Source organism: Mustela putorius, unplaced genomic scaffold, assembly GCF_011764305.1.
Source record: "Mustela putorius furo isolate JIRA1106 unplaced genomic scaffold, ASM1176430v1.1 tig00003972_pilon_pilon_pilon, whole genome shotgun sequence".
Taxonomy (NCBI): Eukaryota; Metazoa; Chordata; class Mammalia; order Carnivora; family Mustelidae; genus Mustela; species Mustela putorius.
The window spans coordinates 22,467,722-22,485,633 of record NW_025422115.1 but is presented as its reverse complement, the minus strand read 5'-3'; the positions used below and the strand labels follow the sequence as shown (position 1 = coordinate 22,485,633).

The window sequence follows — 17,912 nt, the reverse complement described above, 5'->3', positions numbered from 1 at the left end:
CCCACAGGTTCCCCGGGCGGGCCCTGCCTACAGAGTGAGGAAACAGCTCTCCAGACAGCCTTTGCAGGAAGGGGCCCTGGTCCCCAGCCCCCGCAGACACTGGTGGCCCTGACCTCCAGCAGGTGCTGAGCGGCCCCAGGCCCAACCGGGGTTCCACCCCTGTGGTCCTCACCAGACCACTGTCTGCAGGAGCCCAGTGGGCCCAGCTGCCCGGTGGTCCTCGGTGACCCCCACACTGACAGGCTGTGCCCTCACCACACCCGCAGCCGCCTGTCAGGTTTGGATGGGCTGCCCCGGCACACTGGGCACATCCACAGCCCCTTCCTCTTCATTTAATGGGTTCCCTGCCGCCGATCGGGTCCTCACTACCGTAGGCCTGGACTTGAGTCCCGGCTCAGGATGCGGGTTCCCACCCAGGTTACTGCTCCTGGGATGGCTGATCAGAAACTCGGGCATCCCCTTGTCCAGTGGCCCTGCCCCCCTCCCTCCCCATTCTAGGAAGGACCATCTGGCCCCAGTGGGTGCGCGCTGCCCCCTGCAGCCTCCCACCGGCCTGGGGAGAGGGGAGGGGACACAGAGCCAGAGGAGAGGGCAGCACCGGAGCCAACTGCCACGGAGGAGGAGGGAAGGCTAGTGAAGGAGGGCGACCGGAGGGTGCTGGGGCATGTGGTGGGTGGTGGGGGGGCCCTGGGTGAGGGCAGAGGGGGCACCGGTGGGTGGCGGGTGTGCCCTTGGCGAGCCATGACCCAATTGAGGAAGCCCCACCAGGACCCATTTAAAAATAAAGATCCTGCCCACATCCTGATTGCTCAAGGGCCTGTTGGTACACCCCTCTGTCACCTCTAGCTACTTCCATGCGCCACCGTTCTCCTTTCGAGTTTCTTTTTCATTCTCAGCCTTAAAAAAAACCAGCACTGCCAACTCCTGAGCACGGCATCCAAGGCTTTTCCAAAGGCATGGACTTCCCAGCACCCCTCCCCCACTCCCTGACTTGCAGCCCACCCAGGGGCCAGAGCTTTGTCTTCCCCGGCCACACCTGTGTCTCCCCCTCGGTCCTGAACCCGGGTCCCGGCTGCAAGGTGGGTGCTCGACAACATGCCCTGGGGCCAGAGAGCTTCAGCATTCTGAAGGCAAGGCTTGTGTCCCCTTTCTTCTGCAGGGTCTAGCATAGAGCAGGTGCCAAAAACCTGGCCGCTGAGTGAGTGAGAGGAATCCCTTCGAAAACCCACAGCTTTCCCAACGTGAAAGTCAACGCTAATTGGATCTTATTTTCTTCAAAAGATTTTTACAGCAGCTGAATGTTTTCACACATTTGTAAAGGGTACGAAGAGCGAAGAGCAAGAGCGTGTATGAAGATCTATCACTCTTTCTTCTGTTTGCAAATACGCTGCAGACAGGCCGAGGGCACTCCAGCCGTGGGGTGGGGCGCGGGGGATGCCCTCAGAGGGTGAGGGGTGGGAGCGGGGCCCTGAAGGGTGAAACAGGACTTCCACAGACACACAGGGCGGGGGAGGGGCCCGGGAGGAGCGCAGAGACCGCAGAGACCCAGCGTGTCCACAGGGCTCCGAATCCTGTGGGTAAGAACGCAGGGTCCCAGAGAACAGGCGAGGGGCGGGCTGTGGGGGATCGCAAACTGGGAATTCACTCCACAGACTTGTGCTTGCTGGGGAAGGAGCCGAGACGCATTTTAGCAAGCCAGGTCTGGCGGGTTTGAGCACAGGGAGTTGCCGGAGGGGAGAGAAATGGTTGGTAGAGAGATCATTCTGGAGATTCTTTCCTTTCAGAATTCTTCCCTGTGTGACAACAGACCAACTAACCCCCACGACCCCACGGAGGGATGGAGGAGATGACTCAGCCCAGCCAGCATTTATCGAACACTCATGCTGCACAAAGCAAAGGAAATGTTAGATGCTTGTTAAAAGCAAATAGTTCTGATTTTAGTTCTTAGCACCCCCTCCCCACCCCCCCACCCCCGAGTCAAAGAAATCCAAACCAAACAGAACGCTGAGGAGTTTTCCACTTCGAACGCCTGCCAATTTCCTCAAGATGTAGCTTGTGACAGATACAAATATATTCCAGGAAAGTACTTTCCCCTTTGCCCTGCAGACCTCGGAGACTCCAACACAAATAAGCCAGGCAGCACTTTGTCTAGATAAGTTTTTATGAAGGTCTTAATCCACAGCTCAGGATGTATTTCACTGTCAATGAAAAATCCACCTCAATATAATTTTCTTTTAAAAAAGAAAAGAAAGAAAGAAAGAAAGAAATTTCAAAACAACTTACCAGATCTTTCCTGCAACCCAAGAAGTCACTTCTGATTTTGACGAGGTGCGGTTCATTCCGCATTCAACCGGGCGTTCAGACTTAGCATTTGAGGAACACGGCTTTAAAAACTGGGAGGAATCCGCACGAAGTCCCCAGGACTTATTAGGAAGCTTCTGGTACAGTTCACATTCTAGAACACACTTTCAAGCTCATGTCGTGCAAGATGGCCCTGGGTGCAGGAAACGTGTACGTATCTATTAATTTCCAGCCAGGAGAAACATCTCCTCTACTGTCTGCGCACACCGATTGCCTCGAGATGCTCGGGCCCATGATTCTGATGTGAGAAACACTCATTCCCTTGGAGCACTTGTGGCTGCTTCCTGGTATTTTCACTCGTTCCTTTATTCAGTATCTGTTTGTTGAATATCCGTTTCTAAGAGCTCCAGGCCAGGTCAGGCTTTTGGGGATACAATGGCCGCGGGAGCAAAGACAGCAAAAAGCCTCAGCAAGCCAGTCCCGGGGAGAAGAGCTTGGATTGAGCTATCTGAGGACAAGTCCCGGGGTCCAGGACAGTCTGATCCCTGACAAGGGAGTGGTCCACAGTTCTAAAGGGCATCGTGCGTTTGGACCAGTCACACGCTCACGTGCACACATGAAGTGTGCATGGGAAGGACGCCGAGCCGCAGAGTTTGAACTTGACCTTGTGGGCAACAAAGCCAGTGGAGGTGCCTCTGTCGCAACTAACGGGAGATCACGGTAGGGTTCATTCCCAGTGGACAGTGATCTGCCACTGCACCTGCCCGGAGCAGGAGGAGGCAGGCTCCGCTCCCCGAGCTCCCGCTGTCCCCCTCCGTGGAGCAGCTGGCCTGGAGGTGAGCCCCCAGGGGACAGGCAGGCGAGACCCCTGCACGAGCTCCCGGGACAAGGCCTGTGCAGGGGAGATCGGCGCCTTCCCTCGCCACATCAGGGGGTGCACCTCGGCTATAATTTGTGAATTGCGTCTGGCCTGCCACCCAGAAGAGTCATGCTAAATGCTCCCTGGACGGTTGGAAAGGAACCCATTGCCGTGAGAAGCACATTTCTCTAGAAACTTTTTTGAAAAATGCATTAACTTATGGAAACGCTGAAAAACGACTATAACAAAGTCTTGTATACCCTTTACCGATATCAGATGTCGGTGTGTCTGTGTGTGTGCGTACATATATTTTTTTCCTGCAGTTTAAACTTAGTTACATACACTCTAACCTTAAATACCTCAGCGTGTATCTATCTCTTAGGAACACGGACACCATCCCACACATAATCACATACCCCGATCATACCCAAAGAAAATTAACATCCAAACAATATGATTATCGAATACACAGTCCACATTGCAATTTGTTTGACTGTCCCCAAAGTGTCCTTCATGGCCTTTTGAAAACCCAGAATCTAAATAAGGACCAGGCGTTCCGCTTGGCTGTCAAGTCTCTTTGGTCTCCTTGAATCCAGAACAATCCCTGCCTTTGTCCTTCCTGACATTGACGGGTGGCGTAGAAAGTCCCGCAGTCTGGATTCGTTGGGATTGTTTCCTTGTGATTAGATTCAGGTTAAACACGTCGTGTTTGCCACCGTATCTCACCAGGAGCCACGGCACCCATGTGTCTCCCGTGACTGGCTTTTTGGTTCAAGCGGGATCGGCCTGATCTCAAACGGCAAAGGGCCGTCACCCCCTCATAGTTAATGGTGTTCAGCTCAGTCTCCTCTTCAAAACCCATGCAGACTCAGGCCCTGCCTTCTCCTGACCTCTCCCTGGAAGCTTTTGCAGCTGCTAAGGACGGCTGCCCAGGTCTAGTACTGCTTGCAAGAGGCTGACTTTCTAGCTGATCAACCCTTCCAGACCTCCTGCCTCCCCTCACCCCCTGGAAGGACTCACATCATCTGTGGGGTCCCGGGCAAGAAGGAAGGCGCAGAGCTTCATTTCTAAGAGAGAATTTCACGACGGTGGGCACGCAGGATGAACCTGAAGACGGGTGGGTGTCACAGTGGGCGGTGGCTGTGGGCTCTCCAGTTCTTTCCCTGCGTTTGGCTCTTTCGTGGTCCCTGGCCCCACTCGGGCCAGCCAGGGCCTTACCAGGCCGGCACCCGTGTCCTTCTCACATGTTCCTATCGGCCTCTGAGGACCGCGATCCTCCCTGGAACAGTAAGATGGACCCCAGGCTCACTCTGCCCCTTCCTGGCCCTGTAGCGAGAGTTGGGCAGGCCTCACAGGAGCCCTGGTCTCCTTGCGGTCGGGCGGGGATGGGGCACGGCTGCTTAGACTTCTATCTGGAAATCCAGTTCTGCCTGTGCAGTGCGCGCTCTGCACTCCTGGGCGGTCGCTGTCTCTGATGCTTTCCGAGGAGTGTCATGTGTGCGTGTGGTTCCTTGGAGTCGACGCCCGTGCTGCTGGGCTCTTCCTCACGGGTCCTACCCCATGTGGGTTCTTCCTTCTCCCACGCTGAGAACCTGAGTTCCCCATCACCCTCCTGTGGATCCTCGGCTGGTCTCTCCTGACAGCTTCCACTCGCAACCCCAAACCCACCGCCTTGCAGTCCAGAGTCTGCTCGTTCTGCTTGTTTAGGGAATGATCCCACCGGGATACTTAACACTTACTTCGCCTTTGTACGGTCTGATACCTACCTAGAGTCCCATGTTTCTGTTTGTCCTGAACGGAGCGGCTTGCTGGCTTTTTTCCTTTTCTTTCTTTTTTTTTCTTTAAACATTTTCTTTTTTAGAAGACATACACTTCTGTGGCTCAACAGTTGAAACCGCAGGAAGGAATGCTCAAAGGGGTCCCCTGTCCCTTCTAATCCTTTTCCATTCATTCTCCTGGAGGTCACCGTTTTTCTCAGGATTGGGTTTATCTTTCCTGGGTTTTTTTTTTTTGAAAAACCGCGTTTTATGCGCACTCGGTACAAAAGACGGCACACTGCATGTAATCTTTCGCACTTGGCTTGAAAAGCACATTCTGTGATTTCATCTAGAGCGCTTTTTACCTTCTGATATCAGCGCGATGAGAGAACACTGTTAATAAAAATGTGCTGCAGAAACCACTTATTAACAACAAAAAGCGTTTCTTCCCACATCAGTTTTTGGACTTTTCCATAAAACGAGGGGCTGAGCTAGTTGCCCTGGGCAGTCGCCTGCCGCTCCGGCAGCCTAAATTTTCTTCCCGGAAGCCCACCTTGTCGGACGGGAATAACCCTCCTTGTCTTGGGGACCAAATTCTTGTTGGCTTCTGAGCACCAGCAAAATCACTCCTGCAGCTGCGGAAGTTTTCAAGGGCGGTGTGGAAAATCGGGGCCTCGGCGTGGGGGCGGCTGTGGGAAGGGGGCAGGGAGAGAGGTGATTAACCGGCCCGAGGTGGTTCCGTGTTCCTGGCGGCGACTCAGTGTGCGGAAGTGAAGGTGCACAGAAGAGCAGAAGGAGGCGCAAAGCTGGACGAGGATCGAGAATCTTTTCTTTAGGAAATCCTGCCCTCACAGGATCCTCCTGAATAGCCTGTCTCTCCAGAGCTTCGAAAAGGAGTCCATCTTCAAAAACCCGAGTCGCATTCTTTTCTCCAGAAACACCCTCTTTTTAAAGCCACACATCTGTCGGCATTATCTAAACGCGGATCTTTTAAAAAGTAAAAAAGAATCACAAATCTGTTGCAGAGGCTTTTGGCAGCTGAGCTGCATGAGGTAAGCGGGGGGGCGGGGGGTGTGTGGGGGGGTCGGGGGGGGAACGAAACATTAAGCAGGAATTGTTGGTTTTTCTTAAGGACCCTGAGAGGGAAATTCGATACACACACACACACACAGAAATATACATACATATTTTCTTCTCACTAAATCTGGAAGGTTCCATCTTCCAGGTTGGTTCAGAGTTACAGACGGAAAGTACTGAATCGGAGTGACCTTCCTTACATTACAATGCAGGTTAAAATGCTAGATTTGAAATAAGATCACTTATCCCCACTCAGCGATTTACAAAACTCAAGTGACATTATAACCCAAACAGAATAAAAAGCCTTCCAATCAGGGTCCCGGGTCTCCTAACATCTTCATCAACTCAAACGCTTAAACATCACCTGGGAGAACCATAAAAAGTCTTTTTGGAGTCTTTTTCTTAACACGTGGGAAACACCGAGTCAATTCGCACCATAAAGGGCTATTTTTAAAACACGACTTGCTTGCCACGGTATAAACTCGGCAGCACGCGAGACCGAAGAGTTCCGGGCATACGCCAAGGGTACACACACACCAGGAGCCCCCTCTTTTTTTTCCTCTTTAGACGAGGTTACTTTCTGTGTCCCGAGGCTCCAGGGGTGGGAGGGAGGGCAGGGTGGGAGGCCCGCTGGGGCCCAGGGCTCTCCAGGGCGGGCTGTGGGAACCCGAGGGGAAGGAGGGCCAGGGCCGGCGGCCAGGCGGTGGGCTGCCCCGGGCCGGGGTCCCGGGCAGGGGTCCCGGTTGGCTGGCGAGTGGGCACCACCCCTGGGGGCTTTTGCGGCGCGTTTTTGTGCAACACACACGACACCCGCCTCCGCGAGGCACAATGCAAGTGGCCGAGTTCTGTGTAAATTTAATTATTAGCATGAACTGAAGGTACTGTCATTGTTTAACTCAGCCGACCTTTTAAATGGATAACCAACCTTGAGGCTTAATTGGATTAAAAAAAAAATCAATTTCTAGCCATTGCATAGTGTGGAAATGAAGTACCACATTCTCAGGCAATTGTACCATCAGTTTTGCTCCAGCCTATTTTTTATTGTTTACAACTTGAAAATGACATTCTCCATGTCGGGGAGCGCGCCGGGCACACACACATGCACACACACGCCTTCCGTCAGCAGCCACCCCGCACACGTCCGCGTGCCGCGTCATGTCACCCAAGAGTCGCCGCTTTCGGACCGGCGGTGGGATTAGTCAGCAGCAATCTCTTCAGAGCAGTCACGCGGACAACTGAGCTAGGGATAATGACGGGCCACCGTCGCGACTCTCTCCCGGCCTCGGTCTGCTCTACTCTTCGTAATAAGGAACAAAGTCCTTGAGGAGCCTTTAGCTCATCCCATCTCGACCGTTAAATCTCTCTGGAAGAAGGTCATTTAATTTTACGGAAAGAAATGAACAACTAAAGTGGCCTAAGCGGCAACAGTACTGGTCTGGAAATGAGAAGCTCGAAGGTTCTAGCTCCAGCCCTGGGTGGTCCTGGTCCTGTGGCCTCGAGAGCGAGAGCGAGCCTGGGGGCGGGTCTCGGGTTTCCCGTCTGGGGCAGCCGCGGTGGGGAGTGGGGGCGCGGGGGTTGGGGGAGCGGCGATGGAAAGGGAGGGCGGTTGTGGGGTCCCGAGTCGGCACACCAAGTCAGAAAAACGGGCTTCCCTCAGCACTTCCTCCGAGGGACGCCGAATGACGCGAACCAGAGCCATCTTCGCCTCCATTACATCCATGAAACGGGAGAAATAGTGATTACTAATGGCAGAATTGGGATGATTAGCTAAAAGCAATTTTAGAATAATAGTTGACAAACAGAAAACACTAAACCCAATGGTCTACTTTGACGAAGTCTAATTTAAATGTACGTTGTACTGAACGGAGTCTCGTTTCCATGATCCGTTTTAGCCAGTTCACAGAGCTGAACGCGAGGCCCACGCAATTATCCTGAGCATTCAGGACAGTCCAGAGAGCTAATTGGGACAATTGGACAAATGATTATTTTCTTTTGCCTCAACTGACCAGATAATTGTGCTCAAGTTTCTGCCATATGACTCTGTGGAATGTCCGCTGGAGGGAGGTGCGGGGAAGGTCTGGCCGGAGACGGTAGAATGATGGGGAGGGTGGTGTGCGGTTGGGCAAGGAGCACAGGAGACCCAGCGGATGTCCCCTAACTCCGAGTCCCAAGTCCGGGACGCTTTTAGGCGAGCCGCAGTCTCTGCGTGTGCCCGCCCGCAGTCCATGTGAGTTCACCCCCACACCCGCCCCTGCCCTCCATTTCAAAACAAATGAAACGGAGACATCAGGGAACAGGTCAGAGGTGGCATCTGGGTGGTCAAGGGAATCTGGAGAGAGGAGATGCTAAGGGCTCACACACACACACACACACACACACGTACAGGTAGACAATTTGAATCCCACGTTTGTACATACGCACGCCGCTGTTTCACTTCTTCAAACGAAGAAGTTTGCCTCCCCAAATCCTAGGAGACAACGGAAACTCACAATAACTGATCGGTCCGGTGGTTCCCCTGCAGCCCTGTCCTGTCCCCTGTGCTCCCGACTACCAGACATCCCTCCTGTGAAGACATTACCCAGACCTCTCCATCTGGCCCCCACAGGTTTTGACTAGACTAAGGGAGCCCGATGGCCAAAGTTAAGCCAGCATGTTAGAATAACTCGCCATCCCACCGAGTTTACCCACAAATTATACCAGGCAATTGAGTTGTTTTGTGGCAGCGAGGAGAGACCAGGAGGAACCTCAGGTCGCTCCCACCTTGGGTGCTGATCAGAGCTCTTCGAGGAGGTGCACTGGATTCAGCAGGACACGTCTCTACCAGCCCGCCTCCTCCGTCAGTGCAGGCCTCCGGGAGGAACCACCCCACGGCCCACGCTCCTGTGTCTCTGGGCCCACGCTCCTGTGCCTCTGGGCCGGTCGCAAGCGAGGGCCAGGACCGAGCCTTCGTCGCGCCCTGCTATCTGCACACACCTGCAGTGCCATTTCCAGAGGGAGCCACCAAACATTCATCTGGAAACCTGACGCCCTAGGTGACCGCTCAGGAGGCCCCCCCCCCCAGAGCCCACAGTGCGCTCACACGCATCGCCACTTACACGGCTGTGACATCCAGGGTGGAGGGCTCCTTCAAGGTCATCACTGGTCAGAATGTTCTTGAAGCCTGCGGCAAGTGTCTATCCTTTGAGGGGCGGGTTCGATACTTGGACAGAGCCAGTGGGCTTTGAACAAATTGGGGAGATAGAATTTCTAGCCAAAAAAGCAAGGAGCGAGCACAACAGAAGGCCGCCCGCTCCGTGTAGTTCACCAACAGGAAGGTCAATGACCTCCTTGGGCAGCAGGTGCCTCACAGGACAGAATGCCTGGCTTGCCACAGTGACTCCCGGGCAAGTCCTCTCCCGCGGAGCGGACGCTGGGGTTTAAGGACACGAAGACAGATGCCATCACACCTGGATGACGTGAACGGCGATGCTTAGGTGACAAAGACCCACCCTGGTCCCTGAGGAGGAGCCCAGAGGCGGGCACGTTCCTGGTGAAAGCGTGGGCCTGGCTCTGGGTTTAGCTGGCAAAGACCATCCCTGAAGTGTTCGGTGTAACGGAACAGGAAACATCTAAAGTCACTTAGAAATTCCAGTCTCCCGGAGCCTGGCTGTAGTAGGATTTCTCAGCAAGGCACACGGACTACATTTTACTTGAAGATCTCCCAAGTGTTTCTGGGTAGGTATAGGAAGCATACATTTTCATAAGAAAAGTAGTTGTCTGCCTTTTCGGCAGACAGTTTCCCTTTTGTATGCTGGAAAGCAGACAGATCAGTCCGTCCACAAGCATCCATCAGGCAGATGGACGGACTTTCAGACACAGGCAAGGCCTCAGACACCAGACAAAGAGTCATTGGCCCAAACGATCCCAGAATGGACCAGGCCCTCCCGTAACACAGACGCATGGGAAGAAACACAAGGCCCGTCGTTAAAATTAATACGAGGACTGCAGCATGTTCTTTAATCTGCACGACTGCTTTATTGTACAAAAAGTTTCCAGGAACAGTAAATTAGTTTTAAAAAAAGTCATTTTGGATAGAAGCGCTTCACTAATTGCTTTATTTAAGCACACAAGAAGAAAAGTCTTATCTGACCAATTAGGTTGGAAGGGTTTTATTACCTTTAAGAAGCCATTAGCTAGGATAAAACACTGAAAGCACTTGTGTCAAAACAAATAAATAATGCTCTCTCAATTAGCAGAGAAAGCGGTAAATCCGTTAAATTAGAGACATACACTGCTTCACGTCCATGGCGAAGACAGCACCCCCCACCCCCAAATTAATACGAGAAGAGATAGTAGATTTCAGTTACAATCTCGGGAAAGATCTGGAGCTTTGGAGACCCCATGGTCAACACTGACTTCGCTCCTCTCCGGTGCCGTCCAAGGAACCACCCCAGGACATGCCGGAGGGCGCAGGCGTCCGGGGCTGAGTCCAGGAGTGCCCGGAAGGAGCTTTCCCTGCCGGCACCGCAGGCGGGGAAGAGGCGGCCGGCGCTCACCGCGACCGGAGCCTGACAGAGGGACGCCGCAGCCTTTTTGCAGGCCAGGGCTGCCTGCAGGAGCCCGTCTCCTTAGAGGGGAAGAATGACCCTGAGGGACCAGGACTCCATGACCAGTTTTCTCTTACTTGCCCCAAGGCTGCTGATCTTTCCCTGATAAAGGCTCAAAAGAAAAATACAGTGTTTAGAGCAGCTGGGCCCGCTGGCGCCAGGTTCTGGGGCGGCCTCCCGCCATGGGGCGAGGCTACGGCAGCAGACAGTGGCCCCACGCTGGCTTCACACCACTCAAGATCCTTGACACCACGTCTGTTTAGCTCTATTATTTAACCCAAATGGGGTGAGGGGGTAGGGAGCAAAAACCAACCCCGATCGCCCCTATTAACTGAAAATAAACATAAATAAATGGCGATCCCTTCTTTCTTGTGGGATCCTTTCTTAAAGGGTCACTTTCCTTCAAGGGGAAGACTGAGCATGTTAAAAGCTCCACCAGTCATCCAGTAGTGCCGTTGCAGGCCGACAGGCAGCAGAGCGCTGCCCGGCGCAGCCCTGCTCCTTGGGGAAGCTGGTCTCCGGGACACCCAGACTCTGCCACCAGATTCGACTCAGCTGAGTGGGGAGTGCCTAGAGCTCCTCACGAGGTCTGGAGAAGCCCCACGTGTCGGGGGTGATCCAGGAGGTGGGGGTTCCTATTTCCCGACCCTTTTCCCAATAAATAACTGTTTGTCAGGGAATACCACATGATTTCCTGAAATGCCAGGGGCGTCTCTAGATCATTCTACAGTCACGGCAGTAATATGAAAACCAGTGGCCTCCTGGAGTCACAGACGACTTGTAAGGCTGGGACGTGGGTTTGGGTATTAAGACCATGATCTGTTTGGATGACTTGAACCTCTGGACTTGAGTTTAAGTTTCCAGAAACCTACTTTAAAGTCAATTCTAAAGAGATATTTTATGTGACTGATCCAAATAAAGGACGGCACATTTAATGAAGTCATGCTCTTCTCAAACTTTTTAGGAGAGGTAAAAAACAATGGAGGAGCCATTGGAAATTATACAAAGACCATTAAAAAGATACTGGTGTCTCAAGACCCAATAAAACATGAACAACTTCAGCTTTCAAAGTCGCCATCACTTTCCACATTATTCTACAGTTCAAGAAATATATTCGAGCACCATATTGATAATAGGTAAGTAAACGGCAAAGTCCTGCTTTGGCGATCTGATTCATGCTCACGCAAAGGAGGGATTTCCTAATCCAGATTGTCACAATCTGCAGGAACGTGCCCGCTCTCTTGGGCACGTTAGCAGCAGGGAAGGAGCGGATAGATCACACCACTGGTGGAGTATTTGACTTTGAAATGGAGCGACGTTTGGTTAATAATTTGAGATCCACTAATCCTAAATGGGGCGGCCCGTTCAGAAGGGCCTGTGTGTAAATTCACAGTTCATTAAATGGTGTCTGGTTTGAACAGGCCATTATGTGGTTAGTGTAGAAGTAATGGATTGAGCGAGGACGGCTGGGGACGAGCACAGGGACGCACTGGCTGATTCTGGTGACTTCCACGACGCTGCTCATCTTCCACTGCATGTTTTCTGGTGAGGTCGGGTTTAATCACCAACTTCTAAGTTTAGGTGGTTTTGTTCAGTAACCCCTTTTGGTTTACAGTAGAAGATGCAGGGCACGGATTCTGGATGAGGAACAGCCCATTTATATAGTTAACTCAAACTTATGAGGCCGTTGTAACCGGCCCATCTAAATGTGTTAATTACCATCAATGATGGTTTCTTCTTTTTCACACTTTGTTACTCTGATCATTAACAGTGATGGAAAAGCTAAATTAAGTTAATGGGGAATGGATTATAAATTCTTAAAGGACTTCTCAGTTTGTTTTCAACTGGAAAACATACAAAGAAAGATGAAGAGGCATTTTTGCCTCTACTCACAAATTTTTGGTACCAAATTTCTTAAAAACCAGATGGTTTTTAAAAAATGTTTCCAAAAATTATTTTAACATGTTGCTCCGACATGACAGCTAAAAAAATGACATATGCACATACAGTATCGACCAACTTGTGGAGTGCCTGTAAACATTCAACTCATTTTTCTCTTTCTAAAAAAATATATATATTATCACTGATGACACAGCTCAATCTCTATTCTGCAGCAGTAGCAAAGGTCCTTAAATTCTTGACAACGAAGGAAAACCAGAAGCCCGTCCCTCTGCTTGAGCACGACCGTGACGAGGAGTCCCGGCCGGCGCTCGCGGCCCCCACATGGTCCACAGCCTGCACCTCTGCTGTGCCCGTGGGGTGGCCACGCCCCTCGCGCCTGGGAGGCCATGCGGGTGGCACACGCAGCCCCACGGACGCCTAGCGAGACTTCACGCCGATGAGGACAACAATGAGGACAATGATGATGACAAATAATATTAAAATCACAAGCATCTTCCGATTCTTCCTTTGATATTGCTCTGCCTATAGAGAGAGGGAAAAAGGCTGTCATTTTCCCAAAAATCCCAAATCAAGTCTCGTTGTTTCCAGTCCTGGGCCTGCGGCTCTGTCTGCATCACTGGCCTCTCTGCCACAGGCTACGTCGCGTCACTACAAGCCCTGCCATCAGTTCTAGCACGTTCCTCAATGCGGGGCGGACAGCCTGCAGGAGGCCGGAGCTACCGAGCTACCCTGGGTGCACGGGAGCCGGCCCGGGCCCACAAAGGACACAGGCTGGCGGCAGAAGCCCCAAATTCCACCCCAGGGCTGGGTGGACCTGCTTCTCCTCCACCTTCCACTGACCCCAAGGAGCCACTCTTTTGAGGAGAGCCTCCTGTTTCTGGACACAGCTTTTGGGATGAACGTATACCTCCTTCGTGACGACCTTCAACAACGGGCTGAGGTCACCCCAGCCAGTGTGCATGAACTGACGGCCCCCAAGAGGGGCGTTTTCTGCCTCCCCTGATGCTGGAAACAGGAACACTCCTCTGCTGCAACAGGAGTGCGAAAAGTATGCCCTACGGGTCTCAAGTGCACAAAGAGCCTCCCTGAGGTAAATGCTCGCCCGCAGTGCTTCCGCCAGCACGACAGACAGGAGCTTCCCGAGCTCAGCACCCGCTGCACTCCTCCCCTGCCCACAGCAGCCTGGAGGCCCTGGGCAGGGCTAGACGGCGGGGGCGGGGAGGGGGACGCCCTCACTCACACCACGCCTGTTGTGCTCACACAAAAACGCCCCACCTGGGTTCCTAGGGACTGACCCGGGAGAGGAGTGTGGCCGAGGAGGGAGCTGCGAGGTTGCCCTCCCCAGGTGATGCTCCTTCACAGGGAAGGACACGAAGGAGACAGCCTGATGGAGACGTATGAGAATGTCCAATCTCTTCTGCTTTACCTCTGCGGTCCCCATCAACCTTCTGATTGGTGGTTTTGTTTCCTAAGGGAGCCTACACACCCACAGGGAGCCACTCAACAACCAGGAGGGAACATCGGGGCAGGCAGATTAACCCGTCTGCAGAGTCCGGCCCGTGCGGAGCCACCCCCAGCTCCATCCTCCTTGGGGACCGCCAGGGGACTGGCCAGCCACGCCACTGACAGCAGTGTGACCGGAGGGGGAAGCCGGAGCACGTCTGCTGCTCTAATACGGAACCTAGAACACCAGGGAAACCGATATGAAACGATATACTTTAAAGCTTCTCAAAGCAATTTATAAAGTAGAACCCAAAACAAAATTTCTAGTTCCCACTGGCTTTGTACACTCCTGCAGAGAAAGCTCTGCCCTTTATCTGTGCCTTATTACAAAACATGTCTCACTAGCTTTTATTTAAGAACTTCAAAACCAATGCATAATTCAACAGCGTATCAGAAAGTGGGTATTTCAGAGAAGAAAACTCAAGCTAGTCATCAGTCTTTCATACGCAGGTTCGGCAGCTCAAGAAGCTCTCTGCTTGCCCGGGGCAGGGCCTTCCCTTCCATCGTGCGCTGGCGTCACCCCGCGCCCCGCCGCAGCCGCGAGCACACGGGAGGGGCAAGGATCCCTTTCTGTAAAGCTGGGGTCATCGTCAGACGGGGCCACCCCTGCCACGGAGAGCAACCAGCTCCCCAACGGCGGCAGAGCCGTCCACGCGCGGACCGGAGAAAGGCTCATTAGCTGGCTGCGGCCTCACACGGTCTCAACGGGCCGCACGGAGATGGGCGGGACTTAATGGACTGCCCAAGGACGAACGTCCGTGCCTTTTAAAGAAAAGACGCTCCCAATCACAGGGGGGGCCGCTCGGCCGCCTCCGGGTGTTTCTCGATACTGGTGACAAGATTCCTAAGACGCTTCCTGGTTATTTTTCAATAAAGATCATGAAAGGTAGCCCAGAGATAGCTACCTTATTAGCGAAGACTAAGAGAGCTACTCTCACTTCAACGAACTATGCTTTTCTCAAGGTGGCACACAGACATACTGCGGTAATTAAAAGGGAAAATGAGATTTTTATCTGCTCCAGAGCAATCCTCTGCCAGCAACGCATCAGAAATGCGTCACAGCAAGAGAGACCTGAGTCGGCAGCAACAAGTGGACAGAATGTTCGACCTAGCAAACGCCCATTCCCTTGATTTCCTAAACAAGAGGAGCCAAAGAATGAAATAATTTCTGAAAGGAAGAAATCTCCTGTCACTTCTCGGCAATTTTGGAATCCAGGTGCAAGGTGCCCGTGGAGTGGCTCCCTGCAGCAGGATGACCGGTCCCCCGCGGTCGGCGCCGCCTACACAGACACGGGCTGTTCCTGCACGCCCCGCCGCTGCGCCCCCCCGTGCCCCGGGTACTTGAGAATGGCTCCCCGAACTCTCGGCTGCAGAAACGCACGGCATTACCTTGTGAAGCTGTTTCAGGCCGTCTTCGGTCTTGACACAGGACTGCTCAACGTTGTAGTCAATTCTGTCAAGGACTGTACCCTGAGTGAGAGATGACAGTTACAGACAACCGACAACGGCCACTGGGAACCTGCAGCTGCAGCTGCAGCCGCCATGACTCAAGCACTATCTGTTTTACTCAACCGCTGCTAGAAAGGGGCACACGGAAAGCTCTGGAACCCGTCATCAAGCAGTATGAGCCACTCAGAGGCAGAGTGCCGTGTTAGTTGCATGAAGTCTAACTCGTGAAAAAGAAATACTGACAAACTAAGCTTTCTTTTTCGGATTTAGCCGCTCTAACATATGCCACACTCAGCCTTACTGCCTTACTGGGGCTTTAAGAGATACACGGCTGAGCGGAAACAGGCTCTGCGAGGCGAGGGCCTGACTTCTGTGCCCATGGGCTGCTTAAATGCTTGGATTCCAGTGAGCAGAGCGCGCTGGTTAAGCTAGGCCCAGTCACGATTAGGCCTGGAAACCGACCAGCACGCCTGTCAACGTCGACACGGGTGTCCACAGGTCAGAGCAGAGACAGTGAGCTCTGACCCACCGTGTAAAATTACACGTTTGCCTCAAGGGGAATTTTGTTTTTAATTGTTTAATCTGTCGGTTCAAACGGAAAGAAGGGAACACCAGGCTATGTGGAGAACAGAGCTCTTAATGGAACCCGCTGCATCAGACGAGGTGGCAAGCGCAGTTCCTCGGGAACCGCGGGAGTAATTACTGTAACTAGATCTTCCACGGCCTCAACACTCCACTGTGCAGCTGGTTGCAGGGGGATCAGGACCCAAATCCCTGCTGGCAAGATAATAAAATACCCTAATCAGATTGTAACACTGAACAAACAATTTAATTCTACTTGAAAGCTAGTGGTTCCAGTTGCCCTTACACAGTAACCTGCCAAAATTAGAAGGGAAACCTTATCTATTGCCAGAATCACTGCTGAGTGGGGGCAGAACTCACCAGACCCCCCGGTAGGGTGGTCTCATCAGCATCCTTGAAGTATGGGCAGAGAACACGAGACCGTCTACCCATATTTATCTTTCACTTAAAAAAATAAATGTTATCAGTAGCTTTATAGGAAATGAACATTAGTATATGCCTATCATTTGCACATACGCAGACCCATGTAAGTGTGTAAGCATACACACACACACACATACACACATACACGGGGGGAGGAGAGTCAAATTTTGTTTCCCGACACGAATGCAGACTCAAGAGTCTCCAGAAGGACCAGATGTCCCCGCAGGAAGACTCGGCGATGAGGAAGGTAAAGCACACACCTGCTCTACGATCATCGCTCCCAAGTCCCGGAATATCTCATTCAGGTCGGAGATGGACTGCACGATCTGGCGGATCTCCCGCTCACGCTCCTCCACCATCAGCGTGTTCTGCTCCACCAGCACCAACTGGTCGTCCGTAAAACCCTAGCGAGACAAGAAGCACCGGATTTGTAGCTTTAGATTCTCCTCTTCCCCCACCAGATGGTACACTGTACAGCTGCAGATACCATCTAAAGACCAAATTCTGAAAATATTTCTATAAAGCACATAAACACAACACATAAGCACTTATTATTTTTCCCTGACAGGAAAGATCCGAATTCCTAAACAAGCAGGACGGTCTAAAGCACTAGGGGCCAAAGCAGGGGACACGAAGAGAACCCGTCTGCGGCTATGCAGGGCCGAGCAGCAAAACCACCGGGGGTGACCCTGCACTTCTCTGGGTTCTTCCCAACGTGCGGTGTGCAGACTGCTTTCCCGAAGGTTCTGGAAGGCAGATGGCAAGGCCTCTTTGCAGCCTACAGAAAGGAAGGAACAGTATGGCCCCCATGACTGTTCTTCCACCTGCCGCAAAAACAACCTGACGGATGTACAGGTCAAGCAGCGCTGCCCCATCGGCATTGCACGGAAGCTACAGGTCTATGAGGAGAAGGAACAGAACGGAGCGCAGATGCACAGCAGCCCGTCTTGCAGCCCCTTCACGTACCCGGTCATAAAGAGTATTATCGTCTCCATCATCCATTAGTGGTACTGATGTATCAAAAAAATGCTGGGATCTTTCCTCTCGATTCTTCATGCCTATCACAGATAGGAATTCACTTTACTCGAGTACGTAAACCATCCTGGTTACTGTTCCACCATTAAAAAGGGGAAATCTAGAGTAAAACTCAACAGTCAAAATGGAGATATTCTTAGCTTTAAAAGGAGCCTATCTCCAACAGAGGCGGGGGGAGAGTCAAGGGTTATAAACAGGTAACGATATGCACGCACTGAGGGTTATTCAAGACAAAAACCACACTGTACACATGTACAACTCACTTGATGCCAAGTGAGTGACAACGGGACAAAGCCACCTGAGAGACTCTAAGTGAGGCAGAAATATTTAATCTAACTGCTGCTACAAAGCATTTTTTAAAAAAAATCAGTATTTCTCTCTAGAAGCATCTCTAGCAACAATTCCAAATGGCCCTAATCAAATTTCAGAAGTATTGAA

General features: G+C 52.2%; 1 protein-coding gene across 9 annotated transcripts in view; it reads right to left on the bottom strand.

Annotated features, from left to right (window-relative positions):
• Positions 1-2,314: 2,314 nt before the first annotated feature.
• STX16 (syntaxin 16) overlaps positions 2,315-17,912 on the bottom strand; it is a 33,367-nt gene continuing 17,769 nt past the window's right edge. For 8 of the 9 annotated variants that reach the window (XM_004759929.3, XM_004759930.3, XM_004759931.3 and 5 more), the window contains 4 exons: positions 17,406-17,497; positions 16,700-16,843; positions 15,375-15,455; positions 9,986-13,004 (listed from right to left, as the gene is read on the bottom strand). In XM_004759929.3, coding sequence (XP_004759986.1) covers positions 12,900-13,004; positions 15,375-15,455; positions 16,700-16,843; positions 17,406-17,497 — 422 coding nt within the window. In that variant the 3' untranslated portion in view covers positions 9,986-12,899. Of the gene's footprint in view, positions 2,495-9,985; positions 13,005-15,374; positions 15,456-16,699; positions 16,844-17,405; positions 17,498-17,912 lie in introns of those variants that run through there. The other variant, XM_045070650.1, reaches the window with a different exon arrangement.